The 15,554-nt window shown below is 39.3% G+C and overlaps 1 protein-coding gene across 2 annotated transcripts; it reads right to left on the reverse strand.

Moving 5' to 3' along the window:
• Positions 1 to 1,476: 1,476 nt before the first annotated feature.
• LOC130915747 (gastrula zinc finger protein XlCGF57.1-like) lies at positions 1,477 to 12,093 on the reverse strand. 2 transcript variants are annotated; one of them, XM_057835774.1, is made up of 3 exons: positions 12,000 to 12,093; positions 11,634 to 11,718; positions 1,477 to 5,879 (listed from the first exon to the last, which is right to left on the reverse strand). In XM_057835774.1, the coding sequence occupies exons 2-3, from the start codon at positions 11,682 to 11,684 to the stop codon at positions 4,344 to 4,346; spliced, it is 1,587 nt and encodes a 528-aa protein (XP_057691757.1). In that variant the 5' UTR covers positions 11,685 to 11,718; positions 12,000 to 12,093; the 3' UTR covers positions 1,477 to 4,343. The 2 variants fall into 2 exon arrangements, with proteins under 2 accessions (XP_057691757.1, XP_057691763.1); XM_057835780.1 differs by having other exon boundaries at positions 11,634 to 11,738.
• Positions 12,094 to 15,554: the final 3,461 nt, after the last annotated feature.

Raw genomic sequence — 15,554 nt, forward strand, 5'->3', positions numbered from 1 at the left:
TAACAACAGTTCATATAGATAAGTTTGTGCTGAGAGAAGAAAAATACCATTGTTCACAAAAAAACAAACAAAAAAAAAATCAAACAAAAATAAGCAGTTACTCACAATGTTACTCATTACTTGAGTATTCTTTTCACTGGATACTTGTTTTACTTGTACTTGAGTTTTTTTTTTGGATGACTGTCACTTTTATTTGAGTAAAATTATTTTGAAGTAACGCTACTCGAGTAAAATTTTTGGCTACTCTACCCACCTCTGTATATACAGGTAGTCCCTGGTTTTCGAAGTAGTTCTGTTCTTGCGCTGGCAATGGAACCCGGATTTCCATGTGAATCGGAATTAACCCTTTAAATCAGTGCTTTTCAATTATTTTCTGTTATGCCCCCCACAGGAAGACGTAAATGTTCCGCGCCCCCCCAACTCTCTGCCGCCATTATAAATATACTGCAGTATCATTTGTATACAAAATTTCTGTTATTATAACTACACCTCTGCATAACATTGTGTTCTTTTTAATATGAAAAGAAAAAAAGTAATATAGATCAACTTCCAATAAAGTGTAAAAAAAAAAAAAAAAACATCCATACCGTAAAAATACACTCGATACATTTTTTGACTGTTTGATACTGAAAATTAAAATTCAATAAAATCAATAAATAGTAATAAATTCAAATTGATCAATAACATAACTCATTAGGATAAAATGCCAAACAATTAGACCGAAAAAAAACCCCAAAATTAATAGAACAAAAATGACTGTGTCATTGGACGGAGGGACAATTTTTTTTTTGTTGCTGCAGGCAGTATCAGCTCCTTTGCTATGGTGTGGGGTTATTTTGCACTGAGCAACTAGGTATGCCACCTTATATGATGCTGACAGTGCTTGCTGGTTTACTTATGTAACACTGACTAAGCGGGAGGATTGTTGGCAATATTCGGCGCGTTTTTGCTGAAGAAAATAATTCATACTGTCCGATGCAAACATTTTAGACAAAGTAAACAGACTGGTCTATCCTCGTCCCCCACTGTACTAAAAGTCAAAGCCAAATGCCACATATGCTTCGTCGTATTTCCTTGTCTTAGCTTTTCATATCTCCGGTGCTCTTTGCTGTGTGCTCTTGCTTGGTTAAAAAATACTGCACACACAATGAAAATGAGAGTGGCACTGCCACCCACAGAGTGGATGTGCAATTACACTTTAATCTAGTTGGGCAACAAAGTATGTTCCCCGAGGTCACATGCGCCACCCCCAGCATTGCTCTACGCCCCCCTGGAGGGGCCCGCCCCACTATTTGAGAAGTACTGCTTTAAATACATCAAAATACCCTCTAAATTGTACTGTCCTCGCCAAGACATTGAAGTCCTAGCTAAGCTCTAAAATGATGTCAGACGTCTGTGTGGTTTGCGGACTTTATTCAGCTGCTCATGACATCAACACTAGCAGAATAAAATTAAAATAAAATGAAATCAGTCTCAATTCAGTAACAGCAATTCAAGTTTGCATTCACAAGTAGCTGCTGATAAAGCAATCACAAACGATTAGCATGTATCAGTTAGTGTCCGCACATATCAGAAACAATCACATTAACTCGCCCCAAGTTTTCAACTTTAATTGAAAACTTACAAGAAACAGGACAAAAGCTGTTATATACAGCCGTCGCCTCTGGATGCTTCACATGCAAAAATGTGCGCGCAGGCTGTCACCTATGTCGCTCGGCTGCTGAGTGTGTGGGGTTTCTGTTCTACACTTCTTGTCCTGCACCAATATAAAATCATAAATCACAAAACAAAAGTTGACATTAAAAAAAAAAAAAAAAATAGACTCAGGCGTCGTGAAGTCGAAATCGCTTAAGCAGAGGTGGGTAGTAATGCATTAACATTTAGTCTGTTACATTATCCTGACTGACATTTTGAGAAAATGTTACTTCCAAGAGTAGTTTTACTAAGCCATACTTTTAACTTTTTCATGAGTAGATTAAGAAAAGACGCTACTCTTACTCAGCTACTTTGGGCTACACAAGATTCGTTACATTTTTCCTCTTTATTCTACATATTATTTTTTTTGCTAGCAATGCTATTGCCAAGAGTATCGCTAATAATTTCACCAATGAGACAAAAATCACGACTCCATTACACCAATCAGACGCATGCTTGCCGTTCTATGCTCACGCAAGCCTTTTCAATCACGCGTCTTTAAAGATCCATAACAAATAAAGTATTTGACAGTGCGCTGCCCTCAACATGAATCGAAAGCGCAGATTTAAATCTCTCTCCCAGTTTTTATTTGGCACCAATTGACCACAGAAAACCGGAGATATGATCCTTTTAATTTCATAATAGTAACTATGAAGGAACTTCAGTATTCACTATTCAAACTAGGAACTATTTTCTCTACAAGAGGGCAAGGCACTCATGCTCTTTGGACGAATAATGCTTCATTAGTGGTTTTTTTCTCTAATTTAATGGTTTTAAAAATTATTTCTTTGGCTTAATGTGGTTGTGTTATGGGTTATTGTACAGTTGCATTATAACAACAGTTCATATAACTAAGTTTGTGCTGAGAGAAAAACAATACCATGACCGTAACCATTGCTTAAAAAAAAATAATTAAAAAATAAGCAGTTACTCAAAATGTTACTCATTATTTGAAAATTCTTTTCACTGGATACCTTTTAAGTTGTACTTGGGTACGTTTTTAGGATGACTTTGTTTACTCTTACTTGAGTAATATTATTTTGAAGTAACGCTACTCTTGAGTAAAATTTTTTGGCTACTCTACCAACCTCTGCACCTAAATTCGATAGCTGCAGCCCTATTTATTTCCACCAAAAATACACATGTAAAGATTAGGGCTGTCAAAATTATCGCGTTAACGGGCGTTAATTAATTTTTTTAATTAATCACGTTAAAATATTTGACGCAATTAACGCATGCAATGAATGACCCGCTCGCATATTGCCTCAAACAGATTTTACAATGAGGCCGTTTATGGACATTAAGAGTGAAGAGAATGCCACCGGCCGCTTGGGGGCAGCGCCATTCCATACTCATGTTATTTCTTCAAAACGTCGGAGAATTAGTAGTTGTGAGACGTTTATGCTGTATTCACAATGCAACGCAAATTGCTATTTGTGCTCCACACATATTTCGGTTAGTTTTCTTTCTTTTAGTGGAAATTATGTCTCTCTTGTTGTATTTTGGGTAAGATATGTACAGATACAGTGGGGAGAACAAGTATTTGATACACTGCCAATGGGTTTTCCCATTGGCAGTGTATCAAATACTTGTTCTCCCCACTGTATATGTTATCCAGTAAAGGCGAGTGGACACAGGCGTTCTTTGGACCGCGCCGTTTATTGGCATGAGCTTCGGCAACTCCTTCACAACAAACATAAGTATTGTTTAGTGAAAGCACAACAAATATTCCTATCTCTCAAAAAAAAAAAAAAAAAATCACAAAAAGAAAAGCACTTCAGTCTATAGTAATGAGGCCCTATTCTGACACACAGTTAAACAACAATGCAAAACGAACTGGCATTCCATTTCAAAATAGCTATGCAAAATACACGTAAAACTTTTCACTCTATTTTTATTATTGTTATTTTTATTCTTCTTCTTATTAACTCTACTTTTGATTGACAATTTTACAAATTTTATTAAAACGAAAACATGAGGGGTTTTACTATAAAATTACTATAACTTGTAACTATAACATTTATCGTTTAAGAACTACAAGTCTTTCTATCCGTGGATCACTTTAACAGAAAGAATGTTAATAATGCCATTTGTGGATTTATTGTTACAATAAACAAATACAGTACTGATGTACAGTATGTTGTATGTATATATCAGTCGTGTGTCTTATCTTTCCATTCCATCAATAATTTCCAGAAAAATATGGCATATTTTAGAGATGGTTTGAATTGCGATTAATTGCGATTAATTCATTTTTAAGCTGTAATTAACTCGATTAAAAATTTTAATCGTTTGACAGCCCGAGTACAGAGCGATACAGACTGATTTTGAATCGATACGAGAATTGTCTGACCTAATATCGCGTTATATCTCAGAATCGATTTTTCTTAACACCCTTAAAAGCATATGTCAGTTATGGAACAATCTCAACAGAAAGACACGTAAGACAATTTATTCCATTATTTTTAAATATACATATAAATATATATATATATATATTGGATAAATATATTAGATAGAAAAAGAATAGCACCTGAAAAATCGTTTCAACAACCTTTTCAAGAGGCTCAAGGGAAACTGAATAATTGAAATGCTTTTTCCATTTGAAAGGTGTGAATTTTTTGTCACATGCTGCAATACAAAGGTTTTTAACCAGTGTGGCTTCTTGAGTGCTTGACTAAATTTCCTCTTTGAGTGAATCTTTTACCACAAAGTGAGCAGGCGAAAGGCTTTTCGCCAGTGTGTGTCCTTGTGTGAATATTTAAACTGCCCTTGTTGATGAATCTTTTATCGCAAAATGAGCAGGCAAAAGGCTTCTCCCCAGTGTGTGTGCTTGTGTGTTTGTTGAAATCTCCCTTATCGACAAATTTTTTACCACAAAGTGTGCAGGCAAAAGGCTTTTCTCCAGTGTGGTGTCTTGTGTGAATATTTAAACTGAGCTTGTTAACGAATCTTTTATCGCAAAATGAGCAGGCGAAAGGCTTCTCTCCACTGTGTCTGCTTACATGTTTGTTGAAATTTCCCTTATTTGTGAATTGTTTACCACAAGATGTGCAGGCAAAAGGCTTTTCTCCAGTGTGGTTTCTTGTGTGGATATTTAAACTGCCCTTGTCGATGAATCTTTTATCGCAAAATAAGCAGGCGAAAGGTTTTTCTCCAGTGTGTCTCCTTATGTGTCTGTTTAAACCTCCCTTATTAACGAATTTTGTACCGCAAAGTGTGCAGGCGAAAGGCTTCTCTTCAGTGTGTGTACGCTTATGCGTTTCTAAATCAGTCTTTTGAGAAAATCTTTTATCGCAAAGTGTGCAGGCGAAAGGCTTCTCTTCAACGTGTGTACGATTGTGCTTTTCTAAATAAGTCTTCTGTGCGAATCTTTTACCACACAGTGTGCAGGCGAAAGGCTTCTCTCCAGTGTGTGTTCTTGTGTGAATGTTTAAATTTGCCTTTGTGGAAAATTTTTTATCACAAAGTGAGCAAGCAAAAGGCTTTTCTCCGGTGTGTATACGCGTATGTATTTCTAAATCAGTCTTCCTATAAAATCTTTTATAGCAAAGTGTGCAGGCGAAAGGCTTCTCTCCAGTGTGTCTGCGTGTGTGTTTGTTTAAATCTCCCTTATGGGTGAATTGTTTACCACAAAAAGTGCAGACAAAAGGTTTCTTCCCGGAGTGTGAACGCATGTGTACTTTTAAATTACGTTTCCAAGAAAATGTTTTATCACAGAGTGAACAGGCAAAAGGTTTCCCAACCGCACATTCCTTTGTGTCGCCTTTCAATGAGGACTGGTTTAAAGATTCTGAAGCATTTTGGTCAAAGTCATCATCCTCCTCATCAGTATTAGAGTCAGAAGAATGTGACGTTATGTCATCGCTGTCCGAAAGCGGAGCTAAGAGGCCGTCCGGTTGCGGTCCTTCCTCTCCTTTTGTTGTGAAGTGCTGAAATGATCTGTCGCTCGAAATGTTCGCGGCTCCGATCTCTTCGCTTGGACTTTCATCTTCTTCACTCTTCACAATGACAGTCAAAGGAAATTGTGAGATTTCAGCTTCCTGTTCTTCTGTTTTTATGCTGAAAGTCCGTAGCTCCGCCTCCTGTTTGACGTACGGCATCTCTGACTCCTCTTCCTGTTTAACGTGGAGGGGATAGTGCTTCTCATGGTCAATATCTTCTACAGCGACATCAGCGGGACACTGGGAGGGAAAAAAAAAAAAATCATGTGATTTGGTAAAGTCGAGCTTTTGCCACGATATTCAGGTTGCATATTTTTTTTATAATATGGGGAGAAACCCACAGGTCATTAAAAAAAATACAACAACAAAAAACGCACATTGTGATTAAGACTTAACCACAATGCAATGAGAAAAATTATTTTTTTCTAATATATTTTAGATTAAGTACAGTGCCTTGCAAAAGTATTCGGCCCCCTTGAACCTTGCAACCTTTTGCCACATTTCAGGCTTCAAACATAAAGATATAAAATTTTAATTTTTTGTCAAGAATCAACAACAAGTAGGACACAATCGTGAAGTGGAACAAAATTTATTGGATAATTTAAACTTTTTTAACAAATAAAAAACTGAAAAGTGGGGCGTGCAATATTATTCGGCCCCCTTGCGTTAATACTTTGTAGCGCCACCTTTTGCTCCAATTACAGCTGCAAGTCGCTTGGGGTATGTTTCTATCGGTTTTGCACATCGAGAGACTGACATTCTTGGCCATTCTTCCTTGCAAAACAGCTTGAGCTCAGTGAGGTTGGATGGAGAGTGTTTGTGAACAGCAGTCTTCAGCTCTTTCCACAGATTCTCGATTGGATTCAGGTCTGGACTTTGACTTGGCCATTCTAACACCTGGATACGTTTATTTTTGAACCATTCCATTGTAGATTTGGCTTTATGTTTTGGATCATTGTCCTGTTGGAAGATAAATCTCCGTCCCAGTCTCAGGTCTTGTGCAGATACCAACAGGTTTTCTTCCAGAATGTTCCTGTATTTGGCTGCATCCATCTTCCCGTCAATTTTAACCATCTTCCCTGTCCCTGCTGAAGAAAAGCAGGCCCAAACCATGATGCTGCCACCACGTTTGACAGTGGGGATGGTGTGTTCAGGGTGATGAGCTGTGTTGCTTTTACGCCTAACATATCGTTTTGCATTGTGGCCGAATAATTTTGCGAGGCACTGTACAAACAACTGTCTTAGTTAAAAAAAAAACACTCTTCCCTCTCCGTGTCTGACTTTTCTCGCATCATTCAACCAACGTATTAACGAACATTGTCTCATTGCAGAAACGGTGACCAAATCCGAACGGATGAAAAAATGTAATGCACGAAAAACATGGAGATTTTGAACGTAACATACGGCGTACACATTTAAAAATCAGTGCTCAATTGCACAAATTACGACGAGACCGTACAACTTGACAGGTATTAATTATAGTGGACCGTAACAGTTAAACCTCATAAAACCACCAAAATGCAATAACTTTTGGCACAGTTATAAATATATACACAATAAAACACAACAGGTTTCATAGTGGTTAGCACGTTCCTCTGACAGTTCTGATATCAAGGGTTCAATCCCTGGCTCCGGCCTTCCAGTGTGGAGTTCTCACCACGCCTGCGTTGTTTTTCTCCTGGTGTGTGTGAAAGCAAGGCTATAAACAGGGCAAGCTGGAAAAGGCTAAATTAAACTGAAAACATAACGAAATTAAAATGGCAATCATTACGTTCGGGTCGGGCCGGGGTTCTCGCTAAATTTTTTAAAAGAAATATATATTTATATACATGTACGATGTATGGACATTAAACAAAGGAATACTTGTTATCAAATAAATAATTTGGATAAAAAAAAGACAAGGCGCTGTACGGTCATTGCAGTAGTGTTGTATCGGTCGCGAACGATTCGTTCTTTTTGAACGAATTGTTTGGGTGAACAAGACCGAACTAATAACCATCTGCACTGATTCGTTCTATGAAGTTGGTGGCGCTTGTTCGCTGCGTGGGAGGGCATTGAGCAAGCGGCAGCGTCTTCTGACATCGCACACGACCAATCAGACGCCAGCCTCATCGCGGGCAGGGGAGGGAGCGGAAACAGAATCAAGGCGTCTGTCACTCATTTCCACGTGTGGCCAACAAGCAGCCAGCGTGCAGGCAGGGGGGAAAGACCGAGTTTTGTCACTTCCCGTTCAGTGATTCGGTCCTCCGGTTCCTGACCTAGCTTGCTGCTAACTTGACTTTCCAGTAATGACTATGCGGTGAACGAGTCATAAAATGAAAGGAAATGACTTTGTCACATATTTGTTAACGTGGAGCCTATCAAATGCTGCTCAAACAGACAAAAACACCACACAAATCTAGCGAGCATGGTTTAGTGTTCTACTTTTCTCAACAGACTCGGGACTGTACCTATGACGATATACTATCAAATTTACAGTAATTTAAAACACGCGTAGCTACGAGGCAAGCAAAAGCTGAGATGCGGTCGCATGACGGCAGTGAAGCGGGCACAGAACTGTCACTATATGGAGGCTTCATGGCAGCGATATTTACCTCATATGTGCACAGAATAAAAAGAATATTTAGTATGATCACCATAATACTGATTTGCAATGAAACTGTATATACATGTCAATTTTTTCCGAGTGTTTTTTTTTTTTCTCGTGTCAGAGGGTGTCGGTTGGTTTGACAAATTATGTCAATCCGTCCATCATGTGCTACTCAAGCGCCCAAAAACAAAGCGCGCGGACACGGGAGATGTCGCAATATGTCTACATTTTTTTTAACAGACTAATGTGAGAAGAAAGGCGACATCATAAAGAGCAAACAATTATTTCTCGTCAGCATTTGACGATCTGAGATGCGGGGACGACAGGGGAGCTGACCGGATTATTTTATTTATTAATACCAGTGCAAAAATTCAATACGATCATCTTAATAATAAAAAACAAAAATACAAGAGCGAGAGGTAAATATGATGTGTTGGTCGTTCCATATTTAGAAATTAAACTTTCGATTTATTTTTATTAGGGCTGTCCCAAACGACTAATTTTCTCCCGATTAGTCAGCCGACTATTTTTACGATTAGTCGACTAATCTAATAATTAAAAAAAAAAAAAAAAAATTTTTTTTTTACTAATTTAGCAATGAAATTTTTGTTGACGCTTATCAATTAAAAAAAAACATATTGGAACACTCAAATCATTTATTAAAGTACAAATAAACACGTAAATAATAATAATAAATCACAAATAAACAATGAGTTCAAATGCTGATAGAATTAACTAGTGTAGCATCCCGATTGAAAAGATGGTCTCTTAAACTGATGGTTTACAACTTTTATTCCATCCTTGATGTAAACACACCATAAGCGCTACGGTGCACATAAATAAAGCAACACAATTAGAAATTAACAAAAACTTTTCACCTTTTTCCTTTTAAACCTTATTTACATATCAATGAATTGCCTATATGAATTGCCTTTACTTTATTACCTTATCATTGACAATCTCTCCCTTGAGTGCAATCACTGTATATACTGTATATATTTATGACCTTTTAACCTTATATAATTTTCTATACCATAAAATAAACCATAACATGAAATAAACCTTTCAATTAGCATTAAGAACAATACTAATAGCACTTATAGGCCCATTGTCAATGAAACATTATTATTTAGTAAGGCGACAGCACCCTCTGGTGTACAAAAAATGAAAAAAAAAAAAAAAAAAAACTTTACAAACTGCGTGAAGGCGCTTGAGGTGTTTATTCACGGCCGACGTGCAGCCAAGCTTGGCACTGAAGAGACAGGACTGAAGAGTGTACTCTCCTTTGTTTCTTTGAAATAAGTCAATGTTTTGGACACTCTGGTGCGCTTTTTTTGGCTTTGTGCCGCTTTCCCCGCTTGCAAAAAGAGCATCCGTCATTCTAACTTTCCACGCATATATTTTTTTAACCCTTCATTAACCGTCGACGGCATGTTGTGCTCGTCGACGGATTTACGTCATCGATGACGTCGACTACGTCGACTAGTCGGGACAGCTCTAATTTTTATTTTCGGGTACATCAAGCATGCCGCGTTGGCTGGTAGCAGCTGCATTGTATAAGTGAGCAAGATCATGCTAAAGAAAGTCCGTGCGCTCCCGACCCCAAACCCCCACTTCCCCCTCAAAAGGAAAATGTTTAACCGTGTCCTAAATCGAAATGCAAGCACGAGCCATGACTTTGAGCCCATAGAACTAGGACAGACGACGCGGAAGTTCTCCCTCGCTTTTGCAGCAGCGGGAGGGAGACGAGGCTATCTGTGAAAGCAGAATGATATCGCCTGTCACTCATTTCTGAAACTACGACGAGTGGTCAATGTGGAAGAGAGGGAGGGACCAAGCAATGTCACTTCCCGTTCAGTTATACTGCGAAGCAGTCTTTGGTGATTCGTTCGGCAACGTCACTTCCCGTTCACTAACCGAACGATTCATTTGGGCGGGGAGGGAGATGAGGGGGGCGAACGATTCGTTGAACGATTCGTTTGAACGAATCTTTTTACTGAACGAACCGGAATGGATTCGTTTACTCAAGTGAACGACAGATCCCGTCACTGCATTGCAGAGCCAGAGCGTGTCATGCGCCCTCTTTTTACTCTTTCTCCCCTGCGATGCAAAACCGCATCTGTTTATTTACATTTAACAAACTTTTCCAGCGTTATTCCGTTGTGTAAATGCATTTAAAATGATCGTAAAAATATGTAGACTATTTAAATATTAAGATTTTTTCTGCCAACAGAGAATTCGTTACAAAAGACAGGCTTTAATGCACAGGCATTGTCACCAAATGTGATCACGCAAAACGTAACCAGTCCGTTTTTCCAAGCAGCAAGCAGTGATCTGTCCAGGTCTGACTGGAGCATCGCTTCCCTCTCCTCCGCATAAATAATACATAGAATTTTGAGGGTTTTTTTCTCGGGCTTGGGCCAACAAATAAAATATAACATTTCGGGGGTTTTTTGGGTTTTTTTTACGGGCTTGGGCCTACATATAAAACATAACATTTTGGGGGGGTTTTCGGGCCTGCAAATCAAGTTAATTGATCGGACTCGGGCGGGTTGGGCTTTCATACCAGCGGACCAGGGTCAGGTCGGGCTGGATTTTTCTAGGCCCGATCTTACCTCTTGATGACCTTAAATTGGTTGCAGTTACACGTCGGGGAACGCTCCCTCCGGAACAAAACACGCCAGGATTTGAACAACATTGTGACAATGCTGACCAAAAATGACGTAATGTCCAGGTTATAAAATCGCCCAGCAGCCTTCCACGCACAGAGAGCGCCAGTGCGCAACACAGGACAAGTCTGTTAAAGCGTCCAACTGGCTTCATTCTCGGAATCTTTTTAGGCATGAAAGCAATGACGAGAGTAAATCCTGCGTCACCTGATACGGGAAATTCCCTGGAAATATGTGTGAAAAGGGCTACAGGCAATGCGACTTGTCAGATAAAGAGACGCTGGGGAGAACTACGTAGGATAAATGAATAATAAAAATCAGTGGAAACGGATGACGCTAAGCAAGCTCTTTATTAGGCTTGTATTGTTAACACTTGTGTATGTAAATCTGACATTAGTAGATTGTTCTTATTGGAGAAGCGCGTGTGGCAGCTTTTAAAAAAAAATTTTTTTAAACATTGGGTTTTGACAGTTGCCGTCATATTTTCGGGATCAAAGCACCGTATGACGGAACGGCGTTCCGCCATCGTATTTCATGGCGGAACGCCGAACCGGTGCGTTCTGGCCCACTTTCACCCCTGGTTATCACCATAACGTGAGATGATCGTTACCGTGAGCCTTGTATCACAAGTCCGATATGGGCTTGTTGGCATTCAGTCACAAACACTGATGAAAATCACATCAAAGCAAGTCTGATACTGCATGAAAAATAAAACGACGAATGTGATGATCTTACCTTCATTTTCTTTTGCAGGTGTTCGTCGTGACCTGAATTTCCTCTCCTCATTGACTTGGATGTCTGGGATTGCGTTGGCGTTCACCTAGTAGTAATTAGTCGCATCTTCAATACAAGTCGAGAAGGGTCATATTCAATTAAATGTAATCACTCTCATGTTAACCGATCTACTTTTCTGAAACCAAAGTTTGCAAATCGCAAGTGGCGTTAAGCCAAAGCAATCTGAATGCTTTAATTAGCTAGCGAGCTCAGCTAAACTAAACTAAGATAGGTAAAGCTGCGAAGCTTCAACATAAAGCCAAACGACTTCCACTATGCTTTGAAATGGGACTCTTTAGTCGACTAAATTGTTTGTTTGGTATTTACCCGATGAGAATGTTTTGAAGGAGCTCGTTTGGTTAGGAGAACAGTACACAAAATAACGGCAAAACCCGGATGGGTAAACAAATGTTGCGTCAAGTGAACCGGAAGTAGACACGTTCAGGTGCCGAAACTTTTTTCTTTCTTTTTTTTAATTGAACCATATACACACAAAACAAAGAATTCAAGTATCTACATCAAATACAATATTATAGATTGAGCATAATCGAACAACCAATAGCAACGACAATAACAACAACAAACACAAAAGAAAACAAAACATCAACTCTTCTTTTGAAAGAGAGGACTTACTAAACCAACTTAAATTGTTTGAATAAAAAAAAAAAAAAATGATGGGCCTTCCCATCGATCACATCCAAGACTTTGCAATAGACCCTACTCACCTACGTCACAAATGGGCGTGTCACTGTTTCCGGTCGCCATATTGTACCTCTTTTTCAGACCTATTCTCATTGTTTTCAATTAGTCGAGCAAGTTATAGAGCAATTCATGGAAGCCCCGGTGTTATCTGACGCTGTAAACTCATTGGATCCGTTGCATAAAAGGCGTTACGTGGAAAAGCTTCAGTTTATCCATTCGCCAGATCCGTATTTGATGCCTAAATCGATGTTTGTCGACCCGCTGGCTTCGCCTGACATCTGATATCCTGATATTTACAACTATCTTGTCCACACAAAATCAGCCTATTCTCACGAAAGTTTGAAAAACTTTAAGAGCTTGGAGGCTTATAAATGCTACGTTTTGCTGGTTGGGTGAAACACGTCCTCGTACACGAAAATTCGGCAGGAATCTTGTGCTCGAAGGTGAGTTACGAAATTTTCAATTCAAAATCTTTTGTTCTTGCTAACATCCACTCTCAAGTCTAATGTATTTCATGTCATTTGTCAATGGAGCTAGGGCTTTTAATGTTTATATGGTTTAGCGATAGCACTCACTACATACATACGTGTATGTTGTCGGCGATTAGCCTAGCAATGATCTTAATTGTGGTTGTCAGCCCAAAACCCTCGAAATATATATTAAATGCATCTTACCAGATATAAAATGACTACTACATAATCTGTGGTAGTCGTTTGGAGCCCAGTTTTCTCGTCGAATTGCAGCAGTCAATCGTGGTCTCCTCTTCGGGTCTCTCGGAATACGGTAAAAATTCAAGTGTCTCCGTCTATCTTCTCTGTTTTTGCAACCGACCGCCACACACGACTTCACCATTTTGATTGTTTAATGTTAACGAGCAGAAAAACACGCCATAATAGGAGGAATTTATGAAGAGCTAATGCATTAACATGGCTAGTATCCGGACAACATGGCACGGGGGCGTGACTGTGACGTCACGTGAGTAGGGTCTATAGACAGTGGCGCCTCCAGAAATTTTTCATAGGGGTGGCCAGATGGGGCCACTTAAAATCTTGGGGTGGCCAAAACTAAAAGCCATAATTTTAGGTTTTCATTATATTATTGCAGTAAAAAGGTCAGGGGAAAACTATCAGAAAGACTTAAGGACACGGCTACTGATATACTTTGGTGTATTGTGTAATATTTGATGTTACTAACGATTTAATGTGCATAGTGCATAACTGTCCAGTCAACATTTTGAGTTCCACAACAATTCAGTTTTATTGTGTTATGTATATATTAGGCATAAGGTGTACATTTAACTAGGGCTGTCAAACGATTAAAATTTTTAATCGAGTTAATCACAGCTTAAAAATTAATTAATCGTAATTAATCGCAATTCAAACCATCTCTAAAATATGCCATATTTTTCTGTAAATTATTGTTGGAATGGAAAGAAAAGACAAGACGGATATATACATTCAACATACTGTACATAAGTACTGTGTTTGTTTATTATAAGAATAAATCCACAAGATGGCATTAACATTGTTAACATTCTTTCTGTGAAAGTGATCCACGGATAGAAAGACTTGTAATTCTTAAAGGATAAATGTGAGTTTGTATATTGTGACTAAATATTGACATCTAGTGTATTTGTTGAGCTTTCAGTAAATGATACTGTAGCGACTTAACTGTTCTGCCCAAATGCATGATGGGAAGTGGTGCAACCATGACTGTGTGTGGTGGTTGCAAATGCTATATCTTCTCTGCGTTGGGTACACTACAGGGTGTTTAGAAAACTCCTGTCATTCTTCCCCACGTCGCTTCCCACAATATTTACAGTTGCTGTGGGAGAGATGACAAAGCTTTTGCCAATTAAAAGTACGGCCCCAATGAATGCTTGTATCTACTCCACTCACTTGACACTGCCTCTTATCTCTGTATTAGGGGTCGCGTTAACCAAATATTTTCCGTCGTAGACCGGTTTTTTAAAACGGTGACGGAAAAAACTGAAGTCCGTCCGTCATTTTGACAGGTTGCAATTCACACCCCAGACCACAGGGTGGCATATTAATTAGCTATTGTCTCTCTTAATGCATGACGTCGTTGGCTATTCTGTCAGAATATTGTAGCGTCACCGTGGTCTGGCGGCAGCACCGTGATTGACACATCAACGCGAGGTTCTTATTGGTGCACCCGGTGTGCCAGCGCGTCATCCAATTGGTGGACTAGATTGCCGCCTGTGTATAGACAAGTTTCCGAGGTACTTCCGGTTTACTTCCTTATGTCTTCCTTCCCCTTCCGTTTCCGCCTGTTTACGGTTGAAGTCAATGGCGGTGGAATCGAAGTTGGAAGGTCTTTATACAAGATCCCGGGAATGTTATTTTGATGTAGGCGGGTGGAGAACCAAGCCAAGGCCTCCATGCTTCGTACCATGTCGATTTCCAAACCATGGGTGCTCGTACTCGTCATACAGGTGGGAGGTAGAGCCTAGTTCGGGCCTAAAAAATCCAGCCCGACCCGACATGGCCCGCTGGTATTGAGGCCCGACCCGGCCCGAGCCCGATCACTTAACTAGATATGCAGGCCCGAGCCCGAAAAACCCGATTTTTTTTTTTTTTTTTTTTGAGTGACGCGGAAAAAACGCAGCAGCAGCAATTTATTTTCATTTCTTCAAGTTGGCAGAAAAAAACGCACGTTTTCTTAATAATTAAATAATCTACATATTTTTTTGAGAATTATCAAAGCATTCACACAACGAAATAACGCTGGGAAAGTTTGTTAAACATATTTCTGAGTGTGTGGGATATTGTTCTCACATGGACGCGCCTCTCTGACAAGGAAATGAAAATGAGGGCGGCGCCTCGGCCGTGCGCAAACGGTAGAGCGGGAGGACAAGAATAAAAAGCGGCCGGCGCCACGGCGTTCGTGCACACGCACAAGCGAAAGCGCAATACAGAGAGCCTGCTCTCCATTTTTTTTTTTTTTTTTTTTTTTTTTTTTGAGTGACGCGGAAAAAACGCAGCAGCAGCAATTTATTTTCATTTCTTCGAGTTGGCAGAAAAAAACGCAAGTTTTCTTAATGTTTAAATAATCTACATATTTTTTTGAGAATTATCAAAGCATTCACACAACGAAATAACGCTGGGAAAGTTTGTTAAACATATTTCTGAGTGTGTGGGATATTGTTCTCACATGGAC

Source organism: Corythoichthys intestinalis, chromosome 1 (genome assembly GCF_030265065.1).
Source record: "Corythoichthys intestinalis isolate RoL2023-P3 chromosome 1, ASM3026506v1, whole genome shotgun sequence".
In the NCBI taxonomy this organism is placed as follows: Eukaryota; Metazoa; Chordata; class Actinopteri; order Syngnathiformes; family Syngnathidae; genus Corythoichthys; species Corythoichthys intestinalis.